Source organism: Citrus sinensis, chromosome 4 (assembly GCF_022201045.2).
Source record: "Citrus sinensis cultivar Valencia sweet orange chromosome 4, DVS_A1.0, whole genome shotgun sequence".
NCBI lineage: Eukaryota > Viridiplantae > Streptophyta > Magnoliopsida > Sapindales > Rutaceae > Citrus > Citrus sinensis.
The window spans coordinates 27,473,249-27,490,638 of record NC_068559.1 but is presented as its reverse complement, the minus strand read 5'-3'; the positions used below and the strand labels follow the sequence as shown (position 1 = coordinate 27,490,638).

At 34.0% G+C, this 17,390-nt stretch overlaps 1 protein-coding gene across 3 annotated transcripts; it reads left to right on the top strand.

The window, feature by feature from the left end:
• Window positions 1–8,166: 8,166 nt before the first annotated feature.
• Window positions 8,167–16,838, top strand: LOC102618723 (AMP deaminase-like). Of its 3 annotated transcripts, none has more exons than XM_025101060.2 (19): window positions 8,167–8,770; window positions 9,237–9,400; window positions 9,757–9,973; window positions 10,136–10,314; window positions 10,456–10,507; window positions 10,964–11,115; window positions 11,196–11,375; window positions 11,490–11,557; window positions 11,658–11,800; window positions 12,040–12,101; window positions 12,296–12,409; window positions 12,794–12,934; window positions 14,207–14,359; window positions 14,926–14,979; window positions 15,072–15,182; window positions 15,634–15,807; window positions 15,874–15,954; window positions 16,235–16,333; window positions 16,413–16,838. In XM_025101060.2, exons 1-19 carry the CDS (start codon window positions 8,278–8,280, stop codon window positions 16,479–16,481), a joined length of 2,706 nt encoding a protein of 901 aa, XP_024956828.1. In that variant the 5' UTR covers window positions 8,167–8,277; the 3' UTR covers window positions 16,482–16,838. The 3 variants fall into 3 exon arrangements, with proteins under 3 accessions (XP_024956828.1, XP_024956827.1, XP_006483257.1); XM_025101059.2 differs by having other exon boundaries at window positions 8,168–8,770; window positions 9,237–9,427; XM_006483194.4 differs by having other exon boundaries at window positions 8,169–8,770; window positions 9,237–9,427; window positions 10,988–11,115.
• The last annotated feature ends 552 nt before the right edge of the window (window positions 16,839–17,390 follow it).

The following is a 17,390-nucleotide window of genomic DNA, read 5'->3' as shown; positions in this document are numbered from 1 at the left end:
TGAGAAGGGAGTGGGAGTCCCACTGCGTGGGCCCCACCCAATTTTGGAGTGGGGAGTGGGAGTGGGAATTCACTCCCACCTCTCCCTTTTTTATCCTTTTATTTTTTTTAAATTTAATTTAATTTAATATTTTATAATTAATAAAATAAAATAAATATTATTATATTTATTTGAATAATAATATTATATTTAACTAAATAATAATTTGCATTGATTCTAAGTTAAAATTATTTTAAAATAATATTATTATATTAATAGAGAATTAATAAATATAATATTATTATATTTATTTTAAAAATAATAGTACTATATTTATTTAATATTATTAATAATAATAAATAGTTTATTATAAGAAAATATTAATTTTGTACTAAATAATATTATATTATTATTTTATATAATAATAAATTTAATATAATTATATTAAATAAAATAAAATAAGGTTTCATTTTGTATTAAAATTAATAATTTATTGTTCATAATTAAGAATATTAATAATTATAATAAATTTACAAATATAATAAAATAAATATTATTCATTAAATATATTTTTTATTAGTTTTGTAATTAAAAAGTATAATTCTTTAAATAAGGATAAAATTATAATTTGAAACTATTTACTCCCAATCCAAGACAAAGTAAACACATAAATTGGATTCTGATCTCTAATTCATGTTTCCATTCCAGTGTAAGTAAATAACCTACTCCCACTCCCACTCCACACTCCCAATCCTAGGATTCCCACTCCTTAGGATTCCCAATCCAATCCAAAAAGTAAACGCTACCTTAATAGTAGTCTTGTGAAAAAATCAATGCAACATCAAATTGTGCACTGAATCATAAATGCGATGAGATCAGCTGGTACACGTGCCTGAGGTGGACACCAACTGATCATCTTGCCATGATGATATGAGAAGAGATCAGTCGGCAGACCCACGTCCCCACACACTTTCCAAAAGCACTAAAACTTGAGATCATAATCATAGATGGTTGTGGCAGGGACGCTGACTTTGTGTTGCACGGCGATCATGAACCGACTGGTCCTCCCTTGTTTTGGAGCCTTCTCTTTGTATTAATTTGCACCAGGCCCGCATGCAAATAAAAAGGTGCAGATGCCAATCTCTTGATGATCATCTTTTTGCTTTTTGGCTTCTTGTTTGAATAGTCTCAGCCACTACTTGCACATTAACATCAGTTGTATGTTCTTGAACGAAATTTTTTTACTGTGATATATTAATAATTTTCCTCATTTATATGCACACACACACACGCACACACTACTCTCCTTTCACACCTTTGAGAATGACCAGAATCATTTGTCTGAACTGGTGCCAACCGGCGATTTGTTCCATTAATTAATGATAAACGATTGCTGTTGAGTGAGCAGATGTGCCTATACTAAAAATCCAGATGGAAGAATATCATTAGTGAACAAGAATCAAACAACTGTACAGCTCTAAGCATATTCGCGGACATGAAAAGTGTTGTTTGAATATATTTTGTGTCTTAAGTATTACAAATTTGAAACGTAAGTAGCGAGATGCGCCTTCACTGTCAAATAATCATCAATCAGATTCATAGTAGCGGGGCCGGCTAGCCAATAAACAATTTGCACATCATTGTCATTGTCTATAGATGCGAAGTTATGTAATTAATTAAGGCACCCTCCCTCTTCTGCCCCTTCTTCTTTGATCTATTACCCACTTTCTTCCTTCATAGTTAATAAAATACCCATATACCCTCCTCAAACACAACTTTTATATGCAATTTCTTTTAAATGAGGAAAAAATTACTTACTTATTGTTTATTCTTTTTTTTTTTTTTTAGAATATGCTGTTTGAGGGCCAAGATAGTGAAGAAGATAAAAATTATGCTTGAGAGGGTTACATATATATTTTTCAAATATGGGAGGAAAAAGTGGGTAATGGATCAAATATGATCAGTGGGGAAGAGGGAGGTTTCCCATTAATTAACAAGCTTATAGAATTTGAGTTTTCATTCAAATTTTATGCGTGAAAGGAATAGAGACAAGCACATAAGTCACAACCCAAACATAAGTATCTCTTGTAATCAGTTACATTGTCATTGCATCAATTAAGAGTCAGCACTATAGTGACAACTTTTGTTGTTTTTTAAAGAATGCGAATATGTATAATCTCATTCATAATTAGAAATCAATCTCTTTAGTTAGCTAGATAGTTGGGCAATACATATCTTGATCAAAAGTGCCTTTAAAGATAATTTCGATGTATAAACGACAACAAATTAACCAAATCGATCGAAAATCTACATCCAAAACTATAGTGGATAAATGGAACTACTGTTATATGTGTGGGTTTGATTGGATGGAAACCTCGATTTGACTTGGCTCCAAAGTGATGAATGACTAATTACGAACGCCATAAATATTATCTTGACCCGTGATTATGTTGGGGAAAAATTAGGTTTTTAAAATTTTTATAAAACCTTTTGAAAATCGCTCTCATATAATATATAAGAATTCGTATTCTAGAAATCGTACCTTGAAAATCCGAGTTGGCTTTTTCCGTTGAAGTGATTTAGGCTCCTAGATCACGATCTGCCACCACCACTCCTGTTAGATCACGATCCGTCGCCACCACGCTTGCTAGATCACGAACTGTCACCAATGATCTTCCAGGTTATGACTCAGGTTCGATCTGCACTTGACGTGTGGGCGCCTTTATCACTACCAAAGCAACTAGCACGAGAAAATTTTTCTCTCAATCATGGAGAGAAAAATCTTATTCTCTGATCTGTATAAAGTGGCTGCTTGTTTTTTTCTGTTGAGAAAAATAAGCCTTATATATCTCCCTTTAGTGAAAACCCTAGGCTCCAAATAATGCCCAAAATAAAACTCACGTTACTTTTCATTTAATAGGGGACCCACCATGTAAAATAACATAAGGCCCCTTATACATAAGCTTATTAAATGGAGCCTCCCACTAAATGATATATTTAGGCTTTTGACCCAAATAGCTAGTTATCTTGCTTATTAGTCCAGTAGTGGTGCAGTCAATTAAATGAGCTAACCCGGAGATCATTTGGAAACATACAATAGTGGCTACAATAATTAGGCCTGTAATTAAACTAGCCCAATTATTTAATTCCAAATCTATTCCACTAAAAGATTGGAACTGACTTCCATAATTGTATGCTCGAATAATAATTCGTCCCAAGCCACATTGATTTCTTTACTGCACAATCCTTTGTACCACATCGTTAATTAAATTGATATCTCAACTGTCCAATCAATTTAATAACATCTTATTCCTTGATCCTTACTGGTTTTCTCTAATGATCATTTTCAACATACTAAATATGTTGACACACTCTGGCCAGAGAATTTTATGATCAAGTACCGAAAACCTATCAAGAGATGTGTTGTACAAATTCTATATTGTTAATCCATAACTCCAATACTCATAATTGCTCCCACCAAGATACCGGGTAATCTTGACCACAAGGATGTGTCGTGCCCATTGGTAACTCAAATGAAATAACAATCACAATCATGAAATCATAATTAACTCAAGATTAAGATTACAGTAAAATCAACGCCTATGAGATTTAATAAGTCTGACAGTTATTACAAAGTTAATTAAATCTCATATGTGATCCTGTTCAATGTAGTCGTACTACATCAATAAATTCATACATGATTAAGACAAATCATTCAATGAATTTATTACAGTCTATACCTAAATAAAGTGCCCAACTTTATTTATCAACTGCGAACTAAATTTATTTAATCATAAGATAACTTGTATTTATGTCTTCTGTGAATCCACATGGTGATCACATAAATACATATAATATGATTAAATGGACTTTAATACAAATATTAATGCAATTAAGATATTTGAATAAAATACCTCATTTATTTTATTAATCAGAAAAATTATTTATTACAATTAAATAAACACATATGCTTTTAAAGAGCATATTTTCCCAACAGATTATTCGTTACATAGATGATAGCTCAGCTTACTAGCAAGATTAACGTGCATATATGGTAATTCAAACAAAATTTCTAGAGGATAGAGGTTGAGATTCTTTTTAAAGGTTTGGAAAAATAAATTATAGGCTTGTCGATACTTGGAAGTTTATGAAAGGGTCTTTATAAGTTACAGTTACCCACTTCTAAAGGTATCCCATCTTGTTATTTATATTTAGACAAATTGTAAATCCATAACTTAAGCTTTGCCTTAAAGAAATTAAAGAAATTAAATTTCTTTCTTGTGGGTAGAGTATTGAAAATAGTGCTGTCTCTTAATTCTTAGAACCACTGACTAGAGTATTGAAAAAGAAAGAAAAAAAGACAAGCTATGCCTCTAGTTAGCTCCGCCGAGCATCAAAGCAATTATAAGCCTAGCTAGCTATAATGTTTCGTAGACCTGAAAAGAGTCCACTTTTGACTACACAAAATCGCAGGCAACTTCTAAATTACATTTTAACGTAACAAAGGGGTGGCCAAAGGATGGTATATTGTTGCTTATCGCTTTACAATACGCAACTGTGATACCTGTCTTTTAGTTCTAATTTCAAAATCGCGTGGGGCACTTTTAATTATTTTATGTAAGCTTCCAAAACCACAGGCTGAACCATGGCCAGCAAGTAATTGAACATGATCCAAAGATGTAAAGAAGATGTCACGTCGCTGTTAATTTCAACGAACTTAATGCATCATTTGTTGTTACCCGTCACATGCAACGCCACTGAGAGTGAGTAAACGAGTGGAAAACGTCTTTCAAAAGCTGAAGCTAATTTAATGAGAAACGAAGAAGCCCGGCTCTTCTTGTTCCTTTCAGACCACTGGAGCAAAGGGTTTGTTGTAATTGATGAACCTATTCGTAACATATTTTATAAAGTTAATTAGTTCGTTGGATAGGTCCTTTTTTATATGAATCGATTAATATATCGTAAGTAAACATGGTTATTTAGCTAGTTTGGGGAAGATTTGCTCTACTAATCATACACACACGCGCGAGCAATGCTCTTAGTTGCGTTTGTTATCTCAATTGATTAGTATTTATGTGACTCTCAAATAATTTATTATAAGATAAATTTTGGATTAACTCACTCCCTCATATATTTATGGGAATAGGATCTTCTCCTGATATGAGTATTATTAAACTTTTAATGATTTTTTTTCATGTGTCTTTTAGTGGTAGTGTATGAGTAAGATTTAACTTCCTTTACTTTTTTATTTATTAACAATCAATCAGTGATTGAGTTATTTGCTCAGGACATTATCTGATCATGATAGAATTTTGATCGAAATTTGTGATCTTCAAACTACTCTTTATTTTTTCAAACTTTAAGTTACTTCAATTTTTTGAAAAAAAAAGAAGAAAAAAGTGAAGTTATTATTTAAATATAGTCAAGTCACGGGTGAATAATCCAAACTTAACTCTTTATTATATAATAATGAAATGATAATAATTTAACACATAACATTTTATAATTAATGTGAACTGGATACAACTTTGTATCCAAATTTTATCAATGTGACATTATTGTTCATATATTCAGGAAAAAAAAAATAGTAAGGATAATATTCGTCTTAAAAGAGCACATTTAAACTGTGTCAATTATATGGTCAATACCTGGATCACAAGAAGAGAAGGATACCAAGTTGATTTTGGACTAATATTAATAGCTTACACTCGCAAATATGGAACTACTCAATATTCTTCTAATCCCACATTTCCCACTTATGATATAGCTCTTATGACCATGAATACAGAATTAGTAATAACGATACAGGTAGAAGCAGTTGGCACCAATAAGTGTATACAGAGCAATATAGCATAAAAAGATCTTGGATAAAAAAAATCGTAGAACCCACACAATTATTTTCGTTGGATTAATTCATGACACATCACTTTATACATGCGTTGTATGTATAAAAAGTGTTTTGTGGCTACATAATTTTATTTTTGTAAATATATTTTTTTCCTCAACCTCATACGTCGATGGGAGATCGAAACCCAAATAGAATAATAATTATAATATCCAATTATGAATAGAACTCCCTATACTCTTGCTTACGTGGCACATCGTGGAGGTATTCCAAATACCACATGAACTCTGCAAGTCACTTTAATAAAAGGACTCCTACTCAAAGGATATAATAAAAGTAGAGTAATGCTACACATTCTAAATTTTTTATTCCAAAAAGTTATCCCAAATGATGTATCATTAATTGAGTGGTTGGTGAGATAATACAATTAATTCACTTGGATCTTATAAAGAATTATCAACCACTCAATTAACGACACATCATTTGAGATGTGTAGCACTACTGATAAAAGTATTCTGCCCACAGGACAAGTATTTTGATTCACAAATAAAAAGAAAATGAAAAAATCTCTTTTCATCCCTAAGATTTAATGCAATAGCTCATTTCATCCTTACTTTTCAAACAACAGTCTAAAATATTCTCCCATTAACTCACCATTAGTGTAAAGCCGTTAACTAATAATTTATTGAGAGCAAAATATGATTTTTCATTAAAGTGATACAAACTATTTTAAAATAATTTTGTTTACACAATTAAATAACACTACAAAGTATGCAAAATTCATTAACTTTTTCTTAAATGAAATCAACGATGATATAGTTTGATATAACCATTAAATAATTGTCATAAGAAACAAACTGTAATTAACACAATATCTTTAAATCATTGGAAGAAAAACTCAAAAATACCACTAAATTTTATGTGCTTGCATGTGCTGAATATCTTCTTTATCTTCAACTTAATTCAAGACATTTTATAGTGCATAAGAAACAAACTGTAATTAACACAATATCTTTAAATTATTGGAAGAAAAACTCAAAAATACCATCAAATTTTATGTGTTTGCATGTGCTGAATATCTTCTTTATCTTCAACTTAATTAAAGCAATTTTACAGTGCAATTAGAGAGTATACTTATATGAATAAGCAAATTATAATATTTTTGGTACTTAGATTTAGGGTTTATAGGGCTTTCATGCCGGCAAAATAGAAAAAAAGTGAAAAAAGAATTGATTGAAATAAAAGTTTTTTATCTTTTTCGGTATTTCCTATTTAGTGGGATTAGATAAAATCATTTTTAGTTATATGTCAACTTTTATTTATTTTTCTAATTTTCTCTTTGATAGACATCCTTTTTTACCCCTAATGAATTACTAACAAACGATATTCAACTAATGGTAAGTTAACGGAAGGATGTTTTAGGCTATTATTTAAAAAAGTAAGGATGAAATAAGTTATTGTATGAAACCTTAGGGATGAGAAGAGCTTTTTCTCAAAAGAAAACTATAACTTTTTATGTCCCTTGACTCTGTTTTCCTTTAATTATTATCGACAATGCTCTAGATTTATGACTTAATCATCGGAGGGTCTTCGCCAATATTAACACCGTTACCCTTACGATTTTCCTGACTTGCATATTAAAGCACCTAGATTCGAAAGTCATACAGTATTATGCCAAGAAGGTTTCACAGCCCGAACCTCCTAAAACCGGATCGCATCGTCAAGCTAAATTTGGTATATACACATATCACTCATGTACCATCAAATAGTATTTGATTCTCAACAGATTTATTTTTTAATTTGATATTATTTTATCATCACTGAAACATATTTTAAACTGTTAGACATTGTCGAAGGAAAAAGAAAACAACACAACGAAGTACGAATTCAAAACATTGTACGAGAGAGCAGCCGAAACGGTGTAGAACAACAGTAGGAGCATTTTATCACTTGATAAATTGCGGATATTCGTAATTAAGTATTTTCTTATTGAAATGAAAAATTATTTGATTTCAAAATGGACTTCACAATTTCATAGCCCAAATATCTGAAACTGGACCGAACTCTGTCTGGTAGCCTACTTTTCATTTCGTTCATGCAACAGCAACACAAAAGGACATATGTGAAAAAAATGGAACAAATATGTACTCATTGGGAAAATTACATAAAGTAGCAGTCCACATGTTATCACGACGAGGCGCCACCTAACCACTAATCGGATTCGCGTGAATATGACGTCATCATTCCTCATGGTCTCCGAGGCCCAAGGACGAAGGCCAACCCCAGAAGAATGCACAGGAGCGATTCCACGTGTACAACAGAAAAAGCCGCTAAAAGTACCCTCGACCTTTTGAAAACTGAAAAACGAACCAGGTCACTGTTCACTCCCTCCAATAGAACACTCACGTATAAAAACCCAAACAGAAAGAAGCTAGGGTTTCATTTTCACGCTAATGGCAATGGATCCGTCTTCAACGTCATCTCTACAGCTTGCCATGGCCGCCCTCGTCGGGGCCTCGTTGATGGCCATTTCCGCTTTCTACATTCACAAGCGCGCCGTCGACCAAGTCCTCGATCGCCTCGTCGAGATTCGCCGCAAACTCCCGCAAAAATCTGACACTCACTTCGAGGAAGAAGAAGGAGAAGAAGAGGACGGCGACACTGAAGAAGGGGATTTCGAGGAAGATTTCGGTTCTGATGGCTATGCGATTATGCGGCAGCAGAGCCAGAGTCGTTTGTCGAGGTCGTTGGAGGATAGCACGCTTCGGCGGTACGGGATTTCATCTTCGTTGCCGAATGTTTCTGTGAGAAATGATTGGTTGGAAGAGGATGCGAAATTTGATGAAGCCATTAGGGTTAGGGCGCAGAATTGTTCCGCTTCTTCACTTGATAAGCTCAATTTCATTCCCACTGGACTTCCATCTCTTCAAACGCCACGAAGACTTGGTATTTTACTTGTTATATGTATTATCACTCTGCGGAGTTATATTTTCTAAAGTTATCTGAAGTTTGTAATTGCATGATGAACTCGGATAACTTAGTCTCTGATTGACTGTTACAAGTTAGTTGTTCATTTTGGGAGTGGAAACACTACAACTCAAGTAACTTCATATTTTTAAAAGGAAAAGGAAGGAAAGAAAAATCTTGTGGAGTTTAATGTCATATGTTTTCCCCTATCAGCTTTCTTGAGATTTCTGGCTGAAAAGTTCCTTTAGGTGAATTGTGATGGCAGTACCTTAGTACTGGGATAATTATGGGCTTTGAGCGCCAGAACTGAATTTCTTGTAGGGATTTGTTACGGAGATTCTTTCATCGATTGAGTGGTGTTCTTTCTTTCCATTATGAAAGTTTTATTGCATTTCGTATGTGGAGGCATTTTGGCGGATAATAATGCTGTTTTCTGTTTTTGCAGAAGAGGGTCAATCCATTAATCGCAGTGGTTCTGGTACAAGACTAGCGTCTCTTGGTAGACTTCCAAGGACCCCTGTTGGCAATGCCTTTGAAAGTGCTGAGGATTCTGATGAGGATGGAACAGAGCATGCAAATGAAGATGACATCACTTATAGCAATGAGAATGTAGATGCTTTTGCTTATATGATAAGTGTATGTTTATACGTAGTTTCAGCTTCTTATTTCAAGATGTGTGTGCTCTCAGTTTGTTCTGGTACATTTGAGATACAGAATGTGTAGGCCTCTGATGTGGTGCAGAGTTTTGGATTCTCTTTTGGTTTTTCTTGTATGAGTGGTGATAATATAGGGAGATATGATGTAGTTTAATTTCTGCTTTAGTATTAAATGAGATAGTAATACAGACGAATTAGTACCACAATAATTATTTTAGTTGTTACATGGCTAACTGGTGCTAATACATCTTACTAGTGTTTAAGAGCATTAGTTTACTGGCTATTTAATACCTTGTGATGGATTTGCAGGGTGCCGACTCTAAAGTTCAATCTTCTTCTGCTCTTCCATTTAGAGGTGATGGTATGAACTATGTTCAAGATAAAAATTATAGGGCTACAATAAATGATGCGAAACCTGCTCTTGATCTGCATGACAATGGAAAGGTGGATAAAACTTCGAGAAATGCAGTGGGGACTGAAACTATTTTGTACAGCACTATATCACAACTGAGAACCACTGTGCATGGTATTCCTATCCTTCTAATCCTGAAGAGTTTCTGTGGAGACCTCTGTCTAGTCTTTATTCCTTTCAAATTTTCTTGACGTTGAGTTGCTGAATTTGAATTGAAGGAAAGAAATTTTACATGATTCTTTTTATATTTTATTTTTTATAAAATATTACTTTCAGAGCCAACAAATATAGAAGAGGAAGAAGTTTGGAAGATGATTCAGGAATGTTTGGATTTGCGAAAAAGATATGTTTTTACTGAAAAGGTTGCCCCATGGATGAAGGAAGCTGAGCCAGAGACTAATATATCAGAGATGAGATCTGATCCTTTTCACTTTGTACCCGTTGAAGCAAGTAAAGTGAGTTATTTCCCAATTATTAATTGTACATAGAAATGAGAAGTGATTTATTCTGTTTTGAACATGATACTGTGGGACCAATGGCTTGTTTCACTTTCATTTCCTAATATACCCTTGGAAACTAATTTTCTTTACATGCAGCACCACTTTAGGATGGAGGATGGAGTTGTACATGTTTATGCAAGTGAAAGTGGTATGCAGTGCCCAGTAATTTGTATTGCTCTATTTTGAAGTTTCTTATTTTTTATAAACTGAGACCAGGTTATGCATTCACTGGCGCACAATTTGATATATTATTCACTTTTCATAGGGCCCTATTACATCATTTTTAATTTAATCAACTGAAAATTATAGAAATTCAATATTCATTAATGTTAGGCATGGAGACAATCAGGGATAAAAAATGTTGTTTTGCCTGATTGTATAAAATGGCATTCCCTTTATGTCATTTTAAAAATATCTTAGACTCTCGCTGGAGCTGATTTTATAACAAAGTATTATTGACTTATGTAAAAGATTTGTTTCTCCAGAATCCTAATCTTACTGAAGTGGCATAAGGGTAAGTGCTAGTAAATAGTTTAACATTATTTTATTTGTTTTTATTTTTATATCTTTTGTGCTAAATATACATCATTGATCCTGAGATCAGTAAATCTCTCTGCGTTCCATTCAGACACAACAGAACTTTTTCCTGTTGCCAGTGCAACTGAATTTTTTACCGATATGCATCACATTCTGAGAATTATGTCTATTGGAAATGTTCGTACTGCTTGCCATCACAGACTACGATTCCTTGAGGAGGTATTTCCTCTCTATCTTTTTTTTTTTTTAAACCTTTCCCCATTGGACTGTTTCATAACACATACCTGAAAACCATACAGAAGTTTCACCTTCATCTGTTAGTAAATGCTGATGGGGAGTTTCTGGCTCAAAAGAGTGCACCTCATCGTGATTTCTACAATATTAGAAAAGTGGATACACATGTGCATCATTCTGCTTGCATGAACCAGAAGCATCTTCTGCGTTTCATCAAGTCAAAACTAAGAAAAGAACCTGATGAGGTATGTTTCAAATTCTTTTAGACTAGTATTCACGTTAAGTTTTTTAGCTCAGAAAATGAAAGGCTCTTCTGTTGGTTGGTACTTCTCCTTGATTGATGAAAAACATATTTGCAGGTTGTTATATTTAGAGATGGAAAGTATATGACACTGAAGGAGGTTTTTGAGAGTTTGGACTTGACTGGGTATGGGTTTTCTTATGCTTATTGATTTCTATTTACAGAAACTGCATAGTTTCTGCTTTCTTATTCTATTAGTTGTTTTAATCTGTTGGGAGTTTTTTAGGTATGATCTGAATGTGGATTTGTTGGATGTTCATGCTGACAAGAGTACCTTTCATCGATTCGACAAATTCAATCTCAAATACAATCCCTGTGGGCAGAGCAGACTCAGGGAAATTTTCTTAAAGCAGGATAATCTTATTCAAGGTTTGACTCAACTGTGATCTTATAACTCTATTTTTCAGTAGATTGTAAACTCATCCCATTATTTTTTTCACTTATTTCTTTGGTTTGTGATCTCTAGCAATTAGTTGCTTCCTACTGTTGTATTTTTGGCTTTTCGAGTGCAGTTCAAAGAGCATACTGAAAAAGTTTTTCAAAATGTTTTATTTAACTGAGTTAGCAAACAATTTTCAAATGTTGACTGTTAAGTTTGAATATTATAGGACGGTTTTTGGCGGAACTAACAAAGCAAGTTTTATTGGATCTTGAAGCTAGCAAATACCAGGTACCCAACCACAATGAAGAGAGAGAAATATGGTAGATTTGAATTCTTGGTCATGTTTGTGTCTAAAATTCCAGTAATCTTGAAAGCTATTTTTTTAAAAAAATTTTTGGGTACTAAATGATCTTAATGTACATAGTCCACCAGTTTTTCATTATTAAAGGAAGCATCTCAGATTACATTTTTGATCATTTCAGATGGCAGAATACAGGGTGTCTATATATGGTAGGAAACAAAGTGAATGGGACCAGCTGGCAAGCTGGTTCATCAACAATGAAATTTACAGTGAGAATGCTATTTGGTTAATCCAGGTATCTATAATGCTGATGCTTTCTTCTTTTCAGTGGCCTCCATAGTTTGTGCAGTTAACTTTCTTTCTGACTGATTTTGACAGCATGCTTCTATGAAAGATTGTATAGGGTAATATCTGTACATCTGTTGCGCCCCTTTGGTACCTGCTTAATTAGGTTTTTCACTTACATTAACTGGAGGAGCTGCAGGTACAAGAAAGCTCCTTGGTTGAGAGAGAGAGGCATGGAATTCCAATTAGAATCTAAGAATAGCTTCCCTTGGGACGTCAAAAAAAAAAAAAAAAGTTACCTCCTTTTGCCCATATTTTGTGTGGAATTCTGAGACTACTACGTGTTAATGTTGTGTTTCTAACACATGCCTTTTATTTCGAATTCAATTTGCAGCTACCACGACTATACAATGTATACAAGCAAATGGGCATTGTTAAATCTTTTCAAAATATTATTGATAATGTGTTCATTCCCCTATTTGAAGTCACGATTGATCCAAGCTCCCATCCTCAACTTCATGTGTTCCTGTTGATGGTAAGTATTGTCTGTCTTCTATTCTGCACATATCGTCTAAATAATGAATGTTTGATTGTGTCATTCAGAACTGAGATGATCCGCGTGCTTTGTCACTGTCAATTTTATAGTGGTGTTGTGTTTACTTGTGTAAACTTTCTTTGGTTTCTTCTTCTCCTTTATTTCTATTTGTTGCGTGGTCATGCTTTTGTTTGACAATGTCAATATTGTGTTTGTTTATTGCATGCATGCTTGTCTACAGTGGTCCTGTCCAAATGCCAGATTGTTTGTGTAACTATATAAAGAATTGCAGCTGTAATTATTGCTATTTTCAAATGTTTAATATGTGGCTTTTCATATGGGAATTCTGAGTTTGACTACATTCTGGCAGAAGTGGTTTGCGTTTTTGCCCTTTTTACAATTGACTTGTGAACATTATGGTGTTGACTCTCAGCTTTTCCTACCACATTAGTTATAAAGGTGGTGGCTTTAGAAGACTAAAAGAATGTTCTTATTTTATTTAAATTGGATTTGATCTTTCAACATTTTTGTTGTCGAATAAACAATCTAAGTTTGGTAAGTTAATGTGGTGGCACTTGATAGTGGAATTTTAGCATGTTATTTTAACAATATTGTTAGTGTGAAGTTTACATACTTTTAGCCATGTGATATTTTATTTGCTGAATTTGAGTCATATTACAGCCGAAGGCACTGTGACTATATAACTTGAGTAAAATCAATAATGCTTGAGTTTGAGCACTTGGGGTTGGTTATTTCATTAATTTTCACCATTCTCTCTGTCTTTCGCTCTAACTTTTGTCATTTCCTCGGCAATGATATCATTTCTCTCTATGTCCACGAACATCTTTTTGCCTTCTTTACTTGTTAATGTCATTAGTCAATGTAGAGTGTACCCTTGTATTGATGCACATTCACGGGCCTTTGTTGACTGCGGGCAAACTATCTTGATAGCTTCCGTCTATTTGATTATCCATTATCTTTGATTACTGCAACCTCTCATTATTGAACCTTTTTCCTTGTACTTTTTTACTCATCCATTCTCGATCTTTTTGTTCCGTGACTGATACTGATAATTGAAATTATGAGCAGAGTCCTTAGTTGCTTATTTTCCCAATTTCTGAACATTGAGCTTCTAGGTTTCTGTTATAGGCTTATATGCTTTGCGAAAGTTGCCTGAAGTGGTTATTTAGTTCCTCTCTTTGACTGCCGAAAGTTAAAACTAAATCAACAATTGAAGCAGCAAGTGATACTATTGTTTCATTGTCAACACAGGTTGTGGGTTTTGACCTTGTAGATGATGAAAGTAAACCAGAAAGACGTCCAACAAAGCACATGCCCAAACCGGCTGAATGGACCAATGAGTTCAATCCGGCTTACTCGTATTATACTTATTACTTCTATGCAAACTTGTATACTCTCAACAAGGTTTGTATCGTATTTGTTTCTTCCATGAAAATGATGCATATAGTTTGACTGGTCGACCAATTGTTTACTATTGTTGGTGTTATGTTGGAAACAGTATAAAAATGATGACTAATGGTAAATCATTTTCGTGACACGAAGATGTTTATCAAGTGTCTCTTGCAGTACATCTGGTTCTTATTAAAATTTGAAATTCTGTCTGATGCTCATTTGAAAATGTGATGAGTTGAAATTAAGTAAAAGAAAGTGATGTTGAAACTGGGCAGCTTTAATCTCTTAAAGACTGAGAATGTAACTTAAAACTTTGATTTGAAACAGTACACAAGGTTTCAACTGTTAATGTGTCTTGAACTTGTGGTTTAGAGTGTGGATTAATTGAAGAAACTATACGTTATTTATTTCTCGAACTCAGGAACTCCTTAAACTAACAGGTTGTAATATAGTGTGGTTACAGGTTTTTGTTTGTAAGTGAAAGATTCGATCAAGCACTTGGAGGAATATGAGAGATACTGTCTTTAATCTGGATCATGTTGGTATTAATTCTTTGCATTTCATTTCTCTTTTTTCAGCTTCGTGAATCAAAGGGAATGCCAACAATTAAACTGCGGCCTCATTGTGGGGAGGTTATTGTCTCTGTCTTAAGTTTTCTCTCTCTTTGTCTCGCTTTCTGTTTTTCCGGTTGTGAAAATGGTTAAGATATTAATGTTATGTGCAGGCTGGTGAAATTGACCATTTGGCTGCTGCATTCCTTTTATGTAATAACATATCACATGGTATTAATTTGCGGAAGTCCCCAGTTTTGCAGTACTTGTATTACCTCGCTCAGGTTGGCTACACTTGCATTGGCTTGTTCCTTTTTGAGGATTTGGCTTTGGTTCTGTAGGCTATATAACTCCTAGTGTATCATTCATGACATTGGAAATTAGGCATGTACATAGAAATTGCATTGAGAAATATTTTTATCTTACACTTCTACTTGGAAACTGCTTCTAAGCTTGCATATATTGTAATTTGGTAATTCTTGGTTGATAGGTGGGAACTAATGCTCATGTCCCAAAATTAAATCAACCATGGGCTTTTGGATTATCTTTAATCAAGTGAATTTTGGAATGAGGTCCCATTTTGTTGGAAATTGTAGAGTAGAATCCATTACCCGAATTAGGTTGGCAGTAAGCTTATTTTTCTAAAACTGTTCTATCATCTGTTGGCAGCTGAAAAGTTTTGCAATTTGTTCTCTTATTTATTTATTTATTTGTTTCCTTTTTTGGTGGTATCAGATTGGATTGGCAATGTCACCACTGAGCAATAATTCTCTTTTCCTGGATTATCATCGAAATCCGTTTCCTATGTTCTTCCAGCGCGGCCTGAATGTTTCACTCTCGTCTGATGATCCTTTGCAAATCCACTTAACAAAAGAAGCACTTGTGGAAGAGTATAGTGTTGCGGCAAAGGTATACTTGTTTCTACATATTGCTCTTGGTCATAGCTATATAGCTTATGGAAGTCATAATTTACAGGTGTGGAAGCTCAGTTCTTGTGACCTATGTGAGATAGCAAGAAATTCTGTTTATCAATCAGGATTTTCGCATATGGCAAAGGTAGGGGCTTTGCTTTTAAAAACCATGCACTTATTCTCTTAAAAGGTTGGGGTGAAGGGATTCTATCAGTCATCATTAGGAAATGTAATTTCCATTGAAACAAAAGATTTCTTATGTAGAAAGTTAATGAAATCAATATGTGCCAGGCTGTAAATTTTTTGTTCTTCTAGTTTTGAGTTGATAAGAGTTCAGAATTGGGCCACAGTGCAAAGTCTATATGCTTATTGTGTGTTTTTCTCCCTTTTTTTCCCTTTCCTTGTTTTTCCGGTCCTCCTTACAGTCACACTGGCTTGGTAATAAATACTTCATCAGAGGCCCAGGAGGAAATGATATTCATAAGACGAATGTACCGAATATAAGAATTGAGTTTCGACATGAGGTAAGTTTCAGTTTCTTCCGTGCACTTGCCTTAAATTGTATATTCTTCTGTTGCCATCTAATAGAGAGTTTTTTGGCAGACATGGAAGGAAGAGATGCAGTATGTCTACTTGGGAAGGGCCATTATTCCTGTAGAAATAGACACCTGATGGAATTGAAATGGGAGAATAAAGCATTTTTGAGCTTAGCGGGGACTTACTCCTACTGAATGGTCAGATCTACTAATAACCCTCAATAATTTAGTAACTTCAATCAGTGGGTAGAGCTCATTAGGAACCGGCAGTTTGCTTTTCAGTAGCATATGGGGGAAGAACTAGCCCTTTTAGATTTATTTTGTGTATTTTAATTCCAATTATGGTCGAGCTGAATGGGGGTATTAGTATATTTTCTTTTGGAAATGGAATCTGAAGCGTTAAGTTGCAGCAAGGCGGCCTAGTGAATATAAGCTCTTTGTAGTGCTGCTAGCACTGTGCTAGTATTTATTAATAGTCTAAATTTTTATACAATTAGTACGCGATCTGGCTTGTAACCGTGCTTACCTCCTGCCGTTTTTTTATATTTGTTTGTCAAAGAATGATGAAAGGTGGCAAGGCTCTGTCATGCTTGGCCCTTCTACGCTGGGATAGGGGCGCTAATTCTGCTTTTTCTAATTGTCATTGTCCAGTTCACGAGTTGGGTAATTCATGAAACTGTTAAATTTCACTATGAAAATCTCCAAATTGAACGGTTTGATTGAAATCCTTGAAGTATACGGCAAATGTAGTACATTAGTCAGTCCCTCGTGCTTTCACTGCAGGACTAAATTCTTCAACCGTTTTGTTTTTTTCGACAGCAGATCACATTGTTTTGATTTCAGTGCTGATCAATTGATTTTACAGAAACGGTGTCGTTTAGTTTAGAAAATTATTTTTTTCAAATGAATTATAGAAATAACCTAAGGATTTTAAACGGCTAAACCAACAGATTATTAGGTATCATTATCACATGTGATGGGATAACAATAATAATAATAATAATACCAGAGACGGAGTTAAGTTGATTTTTTTAATTCGAGCTAA